The sequence below is a fragment of the Schistocerca americana genome, chromosome 2 (assembly GCF_021461395.2).
Source record: "Schistocerca americana isolate TAMUIC-IGC-003095 chromosome 2, iqSchAmer2.1, whole genome shotgun sequence".
Taxonomy (NCBI): domain Eukaryota; kingdom Metazoa; phylum Arthropoda; class Insecta; order Orthoptera; family Acrididae; genus Schistocerca; species Schistocerca americana.
Window position 1 is genome coordinate 569,411,531 of NC_060120.1, and position 17,925 is coordinate 569,429,455.

General features: G+C 42.3%; 1 protein-coding gene across 1 annotated transcript in view; it reads right to left on the minus strand.

Moving 5' to 3' along the window:
* LOC124595546 (SET domain-containing protein SmydA-8) overlaps positions 1 to 17,925 on the minus strand; it is a 262,407-nt gene that overhangs the window by 120,013 nt on the left and 124,469 nt on the right. Inside the window, exon 3 of the mRNA XM_047134324.1 lies at positions 13,039 to 13,488. Within this exon, the coding sequence (XP_046990280.1) occupies positions 13,039 to 13,488 (450 nt within the window). The remainder of the gene's footprint in view (positions 1 to 13,038; positions 13,489 to 17,925) is intronic.

Below are 17,925 nucleotides of genomic sequence, written 5' to 3' on the forward strand. Positions count from 1 at the left end.
AAACGTTCGTAAGCGCAGTCTGATCTGCCTATTACACGCGAATGTTCTTTACGTTACCGTAGTTTAATACATATCAGCAGCCTTTCACTGACAGGCGAGAGACAAGATCAATTAGTCTTCAGTCTTGTATTAGCAAGGAAATACAAGATCCGAACACTGGATGCTTTTATATGCACTAGCGTTTCCGGCTTCGATGTCTTTTGGACAAACAATGTCTCACGACAGCACTTTAATGTCCGACAAATCGCAGGCTGGCAAAGGAAAGTCGTGCTTCGGTAGATTAGTTAGACGCCGGCACGGGAGCTCAGTGTGTTCGGTCAGAGGATTAGCTGCCCTCTATATATATATATATATATATATATATATATATATATATATATATATATATATAGACTGAGAGAACGGATCAACGATGAACCTCGACGGGTGTCAGAGGACGTCCATAACGAACAAAATGAGATAAAAAAAGGTTGGTAGAGCACTTGCCCGCGAAAAGTAAAGGTCCCAGCTTGTAGCCCCAGTCCAGCACACAGTTTTAATTTTTCCCAGGAAGTTTCGTATCAGCGCACACTCTGCTGCAGAGTGAAAATTTCATTCTGGAAACATCCCCCAGGCTGTGGCTAAGCCATGTCTCCACAATATCCTTTCTTCCAGGAGTGCTAGTTCCGCAAGGTTCGCAGGAAAGCTTCTGTGAAGTTCGGAAGGTAGGAGGTGAAGTTCTGGCGATAAGCAAAGGTCTCGCGTTCGATTCCCGGTCCGGCACACAGTTTTAATCTCCCAGGAAATTTCAAAGCAAACAAGATTCCACGGAAGAAACTACATTATTCGTCACTTTAGCAAAAGTTATTCACGGCGAGTTTTTTAATCGAAGCCCCCTCTATCCGTCAGCCTTTAACGTAACGCAGAGCTAAAACTGAAAATTATGTGTATGTCACTGAAACACTTCCACTGTCTTAGGAAGGATAGCAGATAGTGGCCTGCATAACATAACCCATACCTCATCTTTTCTCTTACGAAACACATAGCCTACCCCACCAAGGGTTGTAAAATAGCCAATAAACGATGTCTATTGGGTCTGCACAGCGAATCATTCACTAGGAAAAGCATAATTTTACGAAGTCACCAGACAGTCCCAGCGGAATGGCTCCGGAGCGAAATATTTTACCAGTCTATCTAAATAAACTCTAAAATTCTATAAACACTCCAGAAGAACGTGAAATAATTCGGCTTGGGAAAATGCGTGGGACGTTCGTTCAAGAATTCTCTCTTAAATTACTAATGTGAGACGAGTTTCAGTGCCATATTCTTCAATCCGCTAACGAGGTAGACCTTTTGGTTATTATAAAGCACAAGAGGCTTATAGCATTAGTTTAAAGCAGAGCTACAATGTTTTGTTTGATTTCGACAGAGATAATAAACCGATGTTTCGTATTCAGTCGTGCCCTTTGCAGAAGTGGAATCCTACTTAACCTTCTCTGATAGGCAACAACTACCTGCTATCCTCTGGCAAAAGAGAAGGGTAAGGACAATGTCACTGTCAGAGTGTCGAGCACAGGTCAACCAGACGAGCTCTATATTAGGCTCCCGAGAAAGATAATGTTGTTACAGTACTAGGAATGTTTCGAACGCTCATTCGACAAACACTACCGACCAACTGCATCGATCTTAACTAAAATAAGACGAAATATTTGCACAGTTGTTTTGGAGATCGTATTACACAACCTCAGAGTGGACTAGAGTGTTTCCGCATTGAGAAACATCTTCTCATGCTTCACACTTTGTAAGATGTACGATATACACGCACAGATAAATGTGATCTTCCTGATAGGCGTACAGATCGCAAGTTATCATTGCTAGACGCTGCACTGTTTAAAATCGCGCATTACATCGTCATTCCCTCTCGCCGAGTACATTTTTCATGTTTTCTTGTGAATGAAAGCAAGTAGTACCATAATCCCAAAATTATGTAATTCTATATTGCATGCTGTACCACAGAAAGTGACGAGCGTGACTCTTCCACGAACTTGACCTTTGAACACTCGTTTAAGATAACCTACTGCAGTAACCGTGGAAGACAGAAAACAGCGACGAATCCCCGTGGTTACAAAATGTTTTAGACGTGCAGGAGCACCACCGTATCAGGAACACTGAAGCCCATGGGCCATTAAATGCATCCTGAAGCGCGTTAATAAATTTCGGGAGTGCTGTCATAAATAAAATTAAAGAGTATTAGTAAATTTCTAGTTGTACATGTGACTTGTACATTCATTTTAATTGTATGTAATAAAATATTTTGAAAGTAAGAGTAAATAGATGAGAGGGCCGAAAATCATCGCTAATTTTCTCTTACACTTTCCCGGAGAAGGTGAAGAGTTGTTAGTATCTTGATGTGTAACGGGTTTTCACGTAAATTGGTGCTGCGAAGAAATTTTTGTCCTATGATAAATGTCGTTCAGAAATAAAACGTATGAGGTTTGCCGATGACATTACAGTTCCGTCAGAGACAGCAAAGGATATGGAAGAGCAGTTGGACGGAATGGACAGCGTCTTGAAAGGAGGATATAAAATGAACATCAACAATAGAAAAACAAAGATAATGGAATTTTGTCGAATTAAAACAGGTGATGGTGAAGGAATTAGGTTAGGTAACGAGACACTTAATAGAAGTAGTAGATGAGTTTTATTATTTGGGCAGAAAAATAACTCATGATGACCGAAGTAGAGACGATATAAATGTATAGTGGCAATGCCAAGAAAAACGTTTCTGAAGAAGAGAAATTCATTAACATTGAATGTAGATTTAAGTGTTAGGAATATTTTTTGGAAGTATTCGTATGGATTATTGTTATGTATGGAAGACACACTCTCAGACATCAAGGGACCACCAATTTAGCACTGGAGGAAGGAGAGAAGTGTGTGTCTGTGTGGGTGGGGGAGGGGGGAGCGGAAAGGGGGGGGGGGGATATTGAGTAAGACCACGAAATGAATACAATTAGCAGATTTAGGTGGATGTATGTTGCAGTAGTTATTCTGAGATGAAGAGGATTGCACGAGATAGAGGCCTGAAGACCAAAACAACTACGTGTCGTTGATCTTTCTGTAATATTTATTCAGTTAAAGCGAGAGATGAACATAGATTAAACAGTAGTACTTCGCGTTTTAAGTAAGATGCAAGGAACTGTTCACGATGTCCTGAAGTTTACGCCCTTTTGCTGTTCTAACAACATTTGAGACTTTATCACGTAGAGCAGTCGTTACGCTCCTCAGTTAGGCACTTGCTTTGAAAATATTTTTGCCTCTAAATTCACGGGCTGAAAAGGCTTGACAAGTAGCAGAAGGGTATTTTAAACATCCATGAATTAGTGTAATTAAACCCTCTACATTCCACCAAATGTAACAAGTATAGAACCTCAAAATAACAAAACCGAAAAAGGTCTCCCTACCCATGTTCTTTTACATTTAACAATCCGTACGCTGCATTTACTACGTATGACCTTTTGTAGGGAGCCACATGCCAGACAACCAATATTTATGTACAACTGCTCAATATTGTTAGAGTAGATAGCAGACTTCAAGAGAATTTGTAACGACGAAAGGAATGACAGTACTGCTATGTACAATGCCCGATAAATCCCCTTGCGTGGCTGCTGATAAGGTAAACCTACGTTGTTACATAAGATGGTTATCTGTCGCAGCGCGTGTACGGCCACGTAACAGTCTGCGGGTGTTGGCCACTCCGAGATAGGCGCTCTTCCAGCGGTTGGGCTATTCAAATCTCTAAGAGATCCCTTCCACGTCCCATGCTCTTCTGCAAACAAGTGTCTGAAATCAGCGTTTCCTTTTACTAAATCCACTAGAGTTTCAGTGTACCAGTAAGTTGAGAGTTACGTAGATCATTTTGTTCTTAACGCAATTTCTGAAACAGGAACATGTGGGGAATGTACATAATTGAAATCACCTGAATAACGTGCGTCAAATAACGCAGCACTGGTTGTCTCACTCTCGAAAGTTGACTGACAATTTGTTTGTTATACAGAAACGTTAGCAGCATTGAACTACTGCTATTGAATACTTTTTTAAGCGTCAATTTTAGACCTTTAGAATAATGCAAATTTGGGATGCGGCTTTTTAATTCAGTTTCCACTCTCAAAATACCACGGGTCGCCATACGTTCATTCCAACTCAGCTCATTCTTATAATCCGCAGCTCATGGTCTAGCGGCTAGCGTTGCTAGCTTTGTATCATGAGGTCCCGGGTTCGTTTTCTGGCCGAGATTTTCTCCGCCCGGGGACTGGGTTTTTGAGTGCACTCATCATTTCATTATCATTCGACAAAGTGGCGTGACTGGACTTTTTTACGGGCGCTGATAACCGCGCAGCTGAGCGCCCCAAAAATCAAATATCATCATTCTCTCAGCTTCACTCTCATTCTCCATCCTTATTTTTCATACGACATTGCAGTGGTTTTGTTGTTAAGAAGAACTATGGAATGTTCCTTCGAATAGGCATGCATGTCCGAAGGAACGTTGCATAATTTTTCTTAACAACACAGGCACTACAATATCACATTTATCCGCCGATATCAGGCAGCGACTTTCAATCAAAATGTCTTCCCCGTTTACGGAAATTGCATTATGGGTGTACTAGTAAAGGCTTTGACGCAGGAACGACGACATATGGAAGTTTGGATCTGACCGTGAATCGTGCTCGGAAAGCCAAAGCGGTTAAGACGGCCGCTCGCGTAAAGGGGGAAATCCGGGTTCGAGCCCCGGTCTGACATGAATTTTCCGTGTCGTCTTGCCCTTATACGGCCGACTGTTGTTCATACATTTCATGATTCTGATATAAGACACTTGTGGTCTGTGTAGCCGGGAAACAGCCTTAAATAGGCCTACAAAAGCCATCTAAACTTCCGGCCTAGTCGGTAAAATATTTTAGTTTTTATTTCGTTAACAGTAGTTTAATATTTACCGTGAAGGTGGTGAAAGAAAAAAGATTTTTGTACATGTTATGCAAAAATTACTTTGGTTAGAACCCAATCTAAACTTATACAAGAACAGTAACTTTGTCTAAAGAAGGCCAGAGAAGCAAAGCGGTTTTAATTGCTAATTTTACGCTTTCATGATTAATAAAATTTTGTTATAAAATTTACATTAAAGTCAGTTTTACAATTTATCAGTGCAAGAACAAAATGTGTTACGTACTCAAGGACGATTTTAGTGAGAAAAGGGCGTGAGCTTTGGAAGGTTAAGAACGAGCAAGCCAGTGGCGTATGAGGGAGAGAAGATGTTTATTCGAAATTTCGCGCGCGGCGTAAGGCCGTCGACACACGGAACGTGCATTCTAATGTGAATATTGAGCCGAAGATGCATGCTGGGGAGTCTTACCGAACGTGTAGAGCAATATCAAGCATGACAGATATTCTGAACGTGCGTTTGGACGTATACCAGTGAGATGGAAGAACGCCACTTCCGTCACATTCACGCCGTCTCTTTGAAGCTCTATCCAGTATGTTTTCCGTTTCAAAGCACCAGTAAGCTGAGCCCGCATCTCGTGGTCGTGCGGGAGCGTTCTCGCTTCCCACGCTCGGGTTCCCGGGTTCGATTCCCGGCGGGGTCAGGGATTTTCTCTGCCTCGTGATGGCTGGGTGTTGTGTGCTGTCCTTAGGTTAGTTAGGTTTAAGTAGTTCTAAGTTCTAGGGGACTTATGACCACAGCAGTTGAGTCCCATAGTGCCCAGAGCCATTTGAACCACCAGTAAGCTGGTCGTCCGAAAAACCCTTCGTTTGTCCTTACGATTTGTTGTGATAAAATGATGTGGAACGGTATATTGGTGACTAAATAATTTTGAAACTGGAACTTGGCGTTATGAAAGTATAACGTTTCAAGGCAAAGTCACATCGAAGATCCATCAAAAACATATTTTTCTTGGTACGATTTATTGTAATTAAATGTCAGTAAATAACATCCGTCCGGTTAATGACTTCGGAACATGGTAATGTATAAGACAAGGTCACATCTCAAGTTCAGTATAGCGTAATGATTAGAGACATAGTCACAAAATAATGCGTGATATGTGGCAGGTTCGTCTTTCATAATTTCCAAATGTTTTACTCTCCTCGCGTTTTCTAAAGTGTTTTGAGACTTTCTTATTAATTTAGTACAACTTTATTCTGTAATATTCCGTGTGTGTAGATATAAATGCGCTCTCTCTCAGGAGTGCGTATGTTCGATTGTCTTTATATACAAGAGCGCTTGAAACAGGAGTCTTTGCACTTTCTTCTTTAGTCTTGTATTTTACATGTTCTAAAGGTTCTGTTGAATAGAAACGGCGACCATACAAGAATGATCTTAAGGTTTTACCTTACGGTTGTTAATTTGTATAGCACTATTTTTAATTGAATTGTCCTTATTGATTATATGTGGAACTTTCCTTTTTGCTTTACAACCTGTTCAGGGATGTAGTAATTTTTATTTATGTACAGCATACACAGAAAAACATGACAAGCACATGAGCAAGAGAAGAAAGTGTTTTTTAATAGAGTATTTTTTCATAAACAAATTGGTTGATTTGTGAGCCAGATACAGCCTACAGCTACCGGTGGATGGCGAGGCGACCAAGTACACCACGTTGAGACACGCGTACCGTTTGTACAAGCCGCATCGTTCCTGAGCATTCAGCACCATGTTCAACTCGGCACGCTGAAAGTTGACATTAGAATGCACGGTCCGTGTGGAGTCGGCTAAAGTATTAGGTTCGATTGCATTTGTAGGCCAATGTGACACTGAATGATTGTTTCCCTGCTTGACAGACCACAAGTGTCAAATATCGTTCGTCTCCACTTTCCCACACCACTGTGGTACGTTGTGTGCAGTTATCGTTTACACGGTATGTACACATACCGTCGACTCTAGATAATTTGACACTCTATAATTTGTAACTCTCAATAATCTGAAATTTTTTCCCGATCCCTTAAAAACATTCGATAAACTGAAGGAAAATCAATGTGTTTTGTTTCTCTCTGAAATTTGATACTGTAGTTGCGAGTAGCATCTCGCTAAGACTTTACAGTTTGAAGTCAGGGCTCCCGCACTCTTTACAATTTAAAGTCCATTTCTCGTACTTCTGTGATTCCCATTACAGGCTCAGACCACCTGTCGTTTGTGTCTCCCGCCCCTGCCCCATTCCGTCTGCACTTTGCTTTCGTACTGTATTGTAGTTGTAACGAATCTCTGTTTCTTCAAACTGTGAAACGCCATGAATGCTAGAAAGAACAAGAGTGTTTCAGTTATTGAAGAAAAGCTTATTATTGAAGCTGTGGATAGTGGAGTTTCGAAAAAAGATGTTGCAAAACAATTCGCTATTTTACTCTTCACGTTATCGATTATTTTTAAAAATACAGATCGTGTCGCCGCAGATGTCAGGCGCAGGAAGGGAAAGGTCGCATCAGGGCGCATTTCCACATCTTGAGGAGTGGATGCTCAAGCTGATAAATCAGTGCAGAGGGCAAAACGTTACCGTGGGCTCTTTCATGCTGAAGAGACTGAAGGATTTGATGCAAGTGAGGGATGCCTCTCAAATTAAAAAGAAAAAAAAGCCACGCCGTCACGTTAGAAAACCCTGCGGAGAGAATGCCAGTAAAGACAATTCCCTTTGTACTGAGTGAATTGATCAACTGAAACAGCTCCCGAATGGCTACGACCCAAGCAACATATCCAACATAGACTAAACGGGTCTTCCTTATCGCAACCCAGCAGTCAGAGGCGAAAAGTATCATGGAGGAAAACTGAGCAAGGACAGAACAGTTGTCCTTCTAGCCTTTAACATGGACGGGTCTCAGAAGTTGAAACAATTCATAGCAGGACAAACGGCGAAATCACGCTGTTTCTAGGAAAAATGTCATCAGTCCTACCACTCTTTATAATTGCTTCAGAAAGTATGAGTTTACAATGCAGAGAAAAAATGTGGAACAGCCATTAGAGTCCCAAGAATTAACGAATTCAGTCCTGCCGGTCTCCATGATGGGAACTTCTACCCACTGCGGTGAGTTAACCTTTGAGGATTTCGTTCGTGTACACCAGCAGTAGCCAACCTCGTCCCTACCATCCACCACTGGTGGGCGTTCCAGCTTTCACGGTGGGCGGTAGGCGGTAGTGCTTTAAAAACATTTTCATTAGGTTTTCGAAAAACTTTGACATAAATATTTGGCATGTAATTATTATCATATGCTTTAACTAGCTTATATCAGTGAAGTTAGTTCCCCAGTTTATGAATCATCATTACTGTGGAACTGGAGGGCGGATAGAATATTTTACTACTAAGAGAGACACAAAAGTGGGCGGTAGATAAAAAAGGCTGACTACCCCTGATGTAGACAATGACAACGGTGTCCACGGTGTTCTAACCGATGCTGAACTGTTGGACTGTCAGGATGAGGGCGAGGAAGGTAACGAAGAGTAACCGCCAACTCGTCACATTGAGCGAGGCAATGTCATCTGCCCACACACTATGTTCCTAAGCCCTCGGAATGGAAACGAATAATGATTTCTTCTCAGCTCTCATCACCATCGAAAATTCGCTGGACAGTGCTAGATGGAAGTCTCTCTCTCAAAATAAAATTAGCGATTAATTTTCAAAATGACGTGTAATATTTTCATTGGTATGTTTTCCATGTATTATATGTAAGAACCATACTTGTCGATACGCATGCGACAGCATGCGCTACCAAATGTGTTCCTAAGCGCCGCGCATAAAAACGGGATTTTTCTGGGGCTCAGACCTCAGATCCTAATTGTGATAGCAAGGTAGGTCAAGTGTACTGGATAACCCCTGGGCTAGGGACCTTTTGTATACCCACCAGAAGGATCATCTTATTGTAACTATCCTACAAGCACAGGGTCAATGTTTGAACATTACACATTTCCTCCTACTTAGGAAAATGGCGCAAATCGGTTGGTTTTTTTCCTTCTTTTTTGCATCGTATGTTGTGTTTGGCGCACCGTAAGGGGCTTATGGAGACGCCGTTTAGTTCATGGGTGGTTCCTGATAAAACGCGAAAAACATGTGTTTTGGGTACCAAAAACGAGCCGCGGATTCCAAGACAGCTATGTCCAGCAAATGGCTAAAATTCTTGCAATATATTTCTAAGATACCGATCTTGAAGAGGCTTGAGAATTTTCTTGATTTCTAAGATACCGATCTTGAAGAGGCTTGAGAATTTTCTTGATATCTTTATCCGTTTCCGAGATACAGAACTAATGATACTTGCATAAATAAAACGTGTACGTAAAATCCGCTGTGAGACGACATATAAATGATAAATTTAACGGTATATTATCTAGGCATTTATCTAGAAGCGTCACCTTCCCGTTTTGAAAAATCTTTATCCGTTATCGAGGGTCACCCCAAAAACATCGCTTTTGGTTACCAAAGCCGAGCAGAAGATTGCAAGACGGATAACACGCATTAAATATAAGTAATTTTTACAATATATTCGTAAGATACCGATCTCGGAGAACCTTGAAAATTTTCTTAATATATTCATTCATTTCCGAGATACGGAGGTTCGAGGTTATCTTACCTGTAGTCTTAAAATACGCACGTAAAATCCGGCGTGACGCGAAAACATAGTTTATAAAGTGATGTAGCACGGAGAAGTATGCTCCAAAGTGTCTTTGATATCGTCAGAAGAGCTCTGGGTACCCGATGTTGTACCACTGAACCACATGCAGCATTTTTGTACACGTTAAGTCCTGTCTGAAGTGTAAAATTAGTTTTGTGTTATTTCAGTTTGACAAACTGAACTATGAAAATTTTATATGAAGATGACCGTGTAGCTTCTCTAGAATAAATGATAATTAATTGAAACCCTCAGCTGCCGACGGGTGTTGTTGATATACTTCGATGGGAACAGTTGAAATTTTGTGCCCCAACCAGGACTCGAACCCGGGGTCTCCTGCTTACATGGCAGACGCTCTGTCCATCTTTTTTCTTTTCTATATCGTTCCTTGAATTTGTTCGGGGCGGACGTCCGATGACACCCGTTCAGGTTCTTTGTTGATACGTTCACTCAGTTTTTTTTTATTACAGAGGGCAGCAAACTCTCTGACCGAGCACACTCAGATACCTTGTCGGCAAAAAAAAAATGGTTCAAATGGCTCTAAGCACCATGGGACTTAACAGCTGAGGTCATCGGTACCCTCGAACTTAAACTACTTAAACCTAACTAACCTAAGGACATCCCACACATCCATGACCGAGGCAGGATTCGAACCTGCGACCGTAGCAGCAGCGCGGTTCTGCACTGAAGCCCCTAGAACCGCTCGGCCACCGCGGCCGGCGCTGAGCCGTCGAGGACACAGATGAAGAGCGCGACTGCTGGGACTTATCCCTTGCACGCCTACCGTGAGACCCACATTCCCAACTGTCCACAATCTCATACGTAATGTTCCTAATTACGTGTGTAGATTGTGGACAGTTGGGAATGTGGGTCTCACGGGAAGCGTGCAAGGATAAGTCTCTGCACTCGCGCTATTCATCTGCGTCCCCGGTGGCTGAGATGGATAGAGTGTCTACCATGTAAGCAAGAGATCCTGGGTTCGAGTCCTGGTTGGGGCACACATTTTCAGGTGTCCACATCGAGGTATATCAGGAACGCCTGTCGGCAGCTGAGGGTTTCAAATAATTATCATTTATGAAAATTTTACTGACCCATAAAGTTATTTTCGTATGATTGACCGTGCTCTGCTGTAGCAGGCGAAAGAAGGGAACCAGCGGAGAAATGCTCCTACCAGAGCACAAGACAGCCTAATACGCTCCTGTTTTTAGAATACTCTGACTGAAAAGTGGGGTAGCAAGAGCCTCATTCTACCTTCCTCAGCGCCTTTAAATATTCCCCAAAAATGTTGGCATGCGAACACATTCGCGCTTTTTTATGCTGAGAGAGAAGGAGCCAACTTCAGTGGGAAAGACACAAAAAAGTAATAAATGCTGCAAAGAACGAAGGAGACAATGGCAGTGTGAGAGAAAGAAGGGGACTCAGTAACGGTGGAAGACAGTTGAGACTGACAGAACACTGCTAGCAAAAAAGTGAAGGAAAAGTGCGAGTGGCAGAGAAATAAAGAGAAGGAGAAAGAGGAATTTGGTGAGAGCCAGTGATAATGGGAGACAGAGCGTGTGGCAATGACAACGAGCAGGAGAGAAGTAGTGATTGTGAGAAGCGACAGCAGCAGTGGGAAGGAACGGATGAGATGGTAACAGCGAGAGAGAGCAAGAGGAAGATAGCGACAGTGACAGGAGACTGTAGAAATAGGACAGAACGAAGAAAACTGTGGCTGTGAGAGAGGAGACAGTGACAGACACAAAGAGATAATAGCAATAAGTTGATCTGAATGAGTTGGTGAGGATGCACGAGTGGGAGTGGATGGGTATGAGCGACTTACAATGATGGACTTCTGGGTGTGAGCGAGTTGCAGTTAGGGGTGCTTGCGGGAGTGAGAGGTAAGTTGCACGTTAAAGAAACCGCAAATACGTTCGCATGGCAAAATTCTTGGGAAAATTTTTAAAGGTGCTGAGGAAGGTGGAATGGGACAGCTGGTACTCCACTTTTCAGTTAGAGTCTTTTATATAAACAGGAACATGTTCGAGCTCTTTTGGCTGGTTTAGAGGATATCCCTCCTGAGAGCTTTTTTTGCTTTCTTTTCTTGTCCGCAGCTCGTGGTCGTGCGGTAGCGTTCTCGGTTCCCGTGCCCGGGTTCGATTCCCGGCGGGGTCGGGGATTTTCTCCGCCTCGTGATGACTGGGTGTTGAGTGATGTCCTTAGGTTAGTTAGGTTTAAGTAGTTCTAAGTTCGTCCCATAGTGCTCAGAGCCATTTGAACCAAGCCATTCTTTCTTTTCTTTTGCTTGTGCCTTTTTTCCCGCTGATACGCAGGGTCGGCATGGTTAATCGGATGTGGCAATGTTAGCTGAAGGGGTGGTCGGATGCCGTTCCTGCCGCCACCCCGTACTCCCCGGGAAGGAATTAACGTACCCCAACTGTCTGTGACTAGTGTAATCCATGGAATAGTACGAAAGTGTTCAGATGTCTGCGAGACGTGTAACTAAGGCGAGACATGGGGACCAGCCCGGTATTCACCGAGGGGGATGTGGAAAACCGCCTAAAAACCAAATCCAGGCTGGCCGGCACATCGGCCCTTGGCGGTAATCCGCCGAGCGCATTCGATCCGGGGCCGGTGCGCCTACCCGAGTCCAGGAAGCAGCACGTTAATGTGCTCGGATAACCTGGCGTGTCAATATCTCTCCTGAGAGCGTCAGGCACATTTTCTCTGGTGTTTCGGCAGATACTTGCAATTCTGTTTTGTAGTGTCTAGCTGGTGTTGGCCCAAACAAACACTGCCTGTTACGTCTTTCATGCGATGCCTACTATCAACGGAAAGCAACCGTTTGTGTCACATCAAAAACAAAGTGATTTTTAAAACGGAATTTTACCTGTTAATTCAATAGAGCGCTCCAAAATTAGTCTAGTGAGAGATTCATTTTGTTGGTATGTATAAACAGGAACAGTAAAACACAAAGAATAAACAGTACTCCAGCAGCGACAGCACTGCCATCATCTGTGCTGACTGCTACCGCCATGCAGCCGCGCTGCTCAGTCGCTTTTGGAGTACTGCTTATTCTTCGTATTGTACTGTCCCTGTTTATACATATCGATAGAATGAATATCGCAGCATACTAATTTGGGACCGTTCTATTGAATGGGCGCATAAAATTCTGTCTTAAACATTATTTTGTCCGTAGAAAGACGTGATGACCAGTATCTATTTGGACCGACTCCAGCAACAACAAAATTGCTAAACACCAAAGGAAGTGCGCCTGACGACTCTTAGGACAGACAACCGGTATATGTGTATTACTTTGTACTTTATTGAAGTAAAGATGAGAGTAGATACGTATACACCACAATTTACTTTCAATCAAACTCTCGTTTATTTGTACATTTTCATCCGTCCCTCTCGGTCATTGGAACTGGCGGTAATCACCTGTCTGCGAGCCCGCAGCGGTCCCGCAGGAAGGAGACGACGTTGACCTGGTTGGAGTGCCAGCCGGGCGTGTCGCGGCGGCGGTCGTTGTGCGCCTGCATGGGCGCCACCTCCCGCTGCCAGCGCGCCGGGTCGCGCTCCTTGGCGAGCAGCGCGCGCAGCGGCAGGATGCACTCCAGCTGCGGGCAGCTGTCGGCGGGGTCCTCGACGGGCGCGAGGCGCACGCCGGCGCGCGAGAACTCGGCGCACTCCGCCTGCGCGTGGGCGGCCGCCGCCTCGCAGTCCGGCCCGCAGACGGGCCAGCCGCAGCGCGAGCACAGCGTCGAGCCGTCGTTGTAGGCGTAGCAGCCGAGGCAGCACAGCATGCTGTCCACCTTGGGCCCCACCGCCACCGGCAGCTCCGTCAGCACCTCGGCGCCCGGCTCCAGGTCGCGCGTCGCCACGGCGTACCTGCGGCCACGTGTCAGCCTTCACACTACAACACGTCTCTGCTCACCCACGACCACAAATCACACCGTACAAAGAGCTCAGTAAAATTTGATATTGCATATACAGAACAACAGCGATGATGGGGTGAATGAATCACTAAGGAGATTCCTAAAGCAAAGAGTCTTCCAGACAAATGAAGCTAAGCTTCCAGAACACATGGTCACATGTCAATGTAACTCACTCCACATGTACAGAATGGGCGAGTATGTAAATTATTGGAACTGTAATTCTCTCCGACAGCTAGAACGACCACGAGAGTGCATTAGCGTTGTTCCTAATCAGTGTTGTTACCAGATCTGGTATGTTCTTCAGGTTCTACAAGGGGAAGGAACAACCTCAGTTGCTGAATTACCACAGTGAAAGATTGTTGTTGTTGTGGTCTTCAGTCCTGAGACTGGTTTGATGCAGCTCTCCATGCTACTCTATCCTGTGCAAGCCTCTTCATCTCCCAGTACTTACTGCAACCTACATCCTTCTGAATCTGCTTAGTGTATTCATCTCTTGGTCTCCCTCTACGACTTTTACCCTCCATGCTGCCCTCCAGTGCTAAATTGGTGATCCGTTGATGCTTCTGAACATGTCCTACCAACCGATCCCTTCTTCTAGTCAAGTTGTGCCACAAACTCCTCTTCTCCCCAATTCGATTCAGTACCTCCTCATTAGTTATGTGATCCACCCATCTAATCTTCAGCATTCTTTTGTAGCACCACATTTCGAAAGCTTCTATTCTCTTCTTGTCTAAACTATTTATCGTCCATGTTTCACTTCCATACATGGCTACACTCCATACAAATACTTTCAGAAACGACTTCCTGACACTTAAATCTATACCCGATGTTAACAAATTCCTCTTCGTCAGAAATGCTTTCCTTGCCATTGCCAGTCTACATTTTATATCCTCTCTACTTCCATTATCATCAGTTATTTTGCTCACCAAATAGCAAAACTCCTTTACAACTTTAAGTGTCTCATTTCCTAATCTAATTCCCTCAGCATCACCCGACTTAATTCGACTACATTCCATTATCCTCGTTTTGCTTTTGTTGATATTCATCTTATAGCCTCCATTCAAGAGACTGTCCATTCCGTTCAACTGCTCTTCCAAGTCCTTTGCTGTCTCTGACAGAATTACAATGTCATCGGCGAACCTCAAAGTTTTTATTTCTTCTCCATGGATTTTAATAGCTACTCCGAACTTTTCTTTCGTTTCCTTTACTGCTTGCTCAATATACAGATTGAATAGCATCAGGGAGAGGCTACAACCCTGTCTCACTCCCTTCCCAACCACTGCTTCCCTTTCATGTCCCTCGACTCTTATAACTGCCATCTGCTTTCTGTACAAATTGTAAATAGCCTTTCGCTCCCTGTATTTTACCCCTGCTACCTTCAGAATTTGAGAGAGAATATTCCAGTCAACATTGTCAAAAGCTTTCTCTAAGTCTACAAATGCTAGAAACGTAGGTTTGCCTATGGAAAGTTATATTTTTTTTAGACAACATAGTTGTATGGAGATAAACAGCGATTAGTTTACTTATAGTCAATTATTCAAAATGACAGTCACAATCGCATCATTTATTTCGCCGCCAACGGGTTTCAACCCGCGATGGGTAGTGTTATTGGTTTCCATCGTAAATTTAGCTACGTGTATTTGTATATCACTTTCATTGTAACGAGTACTTTAACCTAAAGTTTCATTTAGAGCAATAGAATCTGCACTCCCATGTACCAAGATCTGTAACACCATTCGCTGCTATGCGTACCAGTATCGTAACGAAGTTACGGGCCAGGGTAGCCGCCTGTTCTGGTAACTGACTGGGGAATTTACTACTCCTCGTCTATTTTTTTTTCTGCTGAAACTATAAACTAGTGCCTTTGTGTGTTCTCTTGCATGTGCATTGCAAACACGTGAAGAAGCAATAAAAAGCAGACCAGTAAGCCAGTCCAGAATCTCATTTTCTTCAGGGCAATTTACACTGTAAAGTTGAAATATTAGTAAGTAATGATGTAGGTAATCTACAAGCAATTAGTCAAAGTTACTTAAATAAACAGATTTTTGTACCCATTTGGCCGTTCGCTGGAGTCGTCACCCTGCCTGTGCACGGTTGGTAACTATGCATGGTTGGCTCTCTGCATGAACTTAAATAACGGCCAACAACACGTGGGCAGACGGTAACGCCCTCCATGGTGACCAACGGTAGTTACATGCTTAAGCAAGAAATGGTAAGTTTTAAAGTTTGTTCCAGTTGTAATATAAAACATAGTAAATAATAAATAATATATCTATCATTATTTACTAATATTATAACTGTACAGTGTGAATTTCCCTGAAGATGACCCCATCGCGGGTTGAAACCGGTTGGCGGCAAAATAAATAATGCGACAGTGACTGACATTTTGAATAATTGATTATGGAAAGTTAGTTAGTTACATGTTCAATAAATCATTTGAACGATTCTTTTATTGAAATGACGTGGAAAGAGTCAGTTCACAGGATACACATACACGATTAGTGTTAACACTAAGCACAACACTATTTTTTAGTCCTACTCATGAAACTACATATTTTATTTTTTTATTTATTTTTTTACAGGGTGCCAATTAATGAAGAGAAATTCGTCAGTGGAATAGAAGCAATTGTTTAGGAGAAATGATTTTAAGTTAGATTTAAAACTTGCTTTCCTATCTGTCAGACATTTTACGGTACTGGAGAAATGATTAAAAGTTTTTTTTGCTGCATATTGAACTTCTTTCTGACTTTCTGATAGCTTCAGTAACGTGTAATAAAAGGTTATTTTTGCCTCTAGTGTTGTAGTTCTGGAACCGCGCGACCGCTACGATCGCAGGTTCGAATCCTGCCTCGGGCATGGATGTGTGTGATGTCCTTAGGTTAGTTAGGTTTAAGTAGTTCTAAGTTCTAGGGGACTGATGACCTCAGATGTTAAGTCCCATAGTGCTCAGAGCCATTTGAACCATTTGTTGTAATTCTGAACATAATTGTTCTTCCCAAATTGTGAAGGATTATTTGTGATGAATTTCATTGGCCAATACATGTATTATCACGGCGCAGGTAAAATCCCTAGCTCCTTGAAGAGATGTCTATTTGAAGTCTACGGGTGAACACCACATATTATATTTGCTGCTCGCTTTTTTGCAATCAGTACTTTCTTTCTACGTGATACGTTATCGCAGAAAATTATTCCTTACGACATTATTGAATGGAAATATGCAAAATATGAGAGGAGGTTAATTCTTTTGTTCCCAAGTCTAGCAATTATACGAAAAGCAAAATTAGCTGAACTTAATTGTTTGAGAAACTCAGTAATATGCTTCTTCCAGTTCAAGATTTCATCAACAAGTAGGCCCAAAAATTTGGAGCATTCTACTCTATTTAATCACTGCTGCTCATGTGTGACTGCCATTGTTTCTATGACTCTATTTGTTGACAGAACAGAATACAGAGTGTTTATTTTTTTTTAATTTAGGGAGAGTCCATTATTAGGAAACACTCAATAATTCTTTGGAAAATATCATTTACAATCTCTTCTGTTGCTTTCGCTCACATAGGGTGTATTATAATACTAACATCGTGTGCAAAAAGTACCAATTCTGCCTGTTGAATATTAAATGCAAGGTCATTTTCATATCTAAAGAATAGGAGTGGACCAAAAATTGAACCCTATGAGACTCCTTTTGTGATTTCTGTCCAATCACTAAAGCTCTCTACCCTTCCAACATTGTTTCAGTTATCTGGCACAATCTTTTGCATTCTGTTTGTTAACTGTGATTAAAAAACCACCAGTTTTATGAAACTTAAGTTTTTCTGAGAGAATAATGTGACCTACACAGTAAAACGCTTTGGAAAGATCACAAAAATACCAACTGGCGATAGTTTACTATATAACTCTTGTCCTGTTTGACAAGTGAACGTACAAGTGGTATTGTCAATCGAACAACCCATCTGGAATCCAAACTGTGATAAGCTAAGTAAGTTGTTTCTACTTAACTGTGAGACTGATCTTGAATACAATACTTTTTCGAATATTTTGGAAAAAGATGTAAGTCAAGAAATTGGACGATAGTTGTGTAACTACGTCTAGTCACTTTTCAGCAGCTGCATGCTTAAGCTGCCTGGAAAAATTCCCTGTGTCAGTGACACATCACGTATATCACTAAGGACCTTACTAATTAAATTGGAACAACTTCTCAGAGTTCTTTTTGACATTTCATCAACACCATATGAGCTTTTGTTTTTTAGAACCTTCTTAATTCTGTTAATTTCAATGAAGGATGTCGATCCTATTTCCAATTGCTTAAAGTTTTCTGGAATAACATTTTAAATATATTTTGTTGCTTTTTCACTTCAAACACTTAATCCTATTTTTGCTGCTACATTTACAA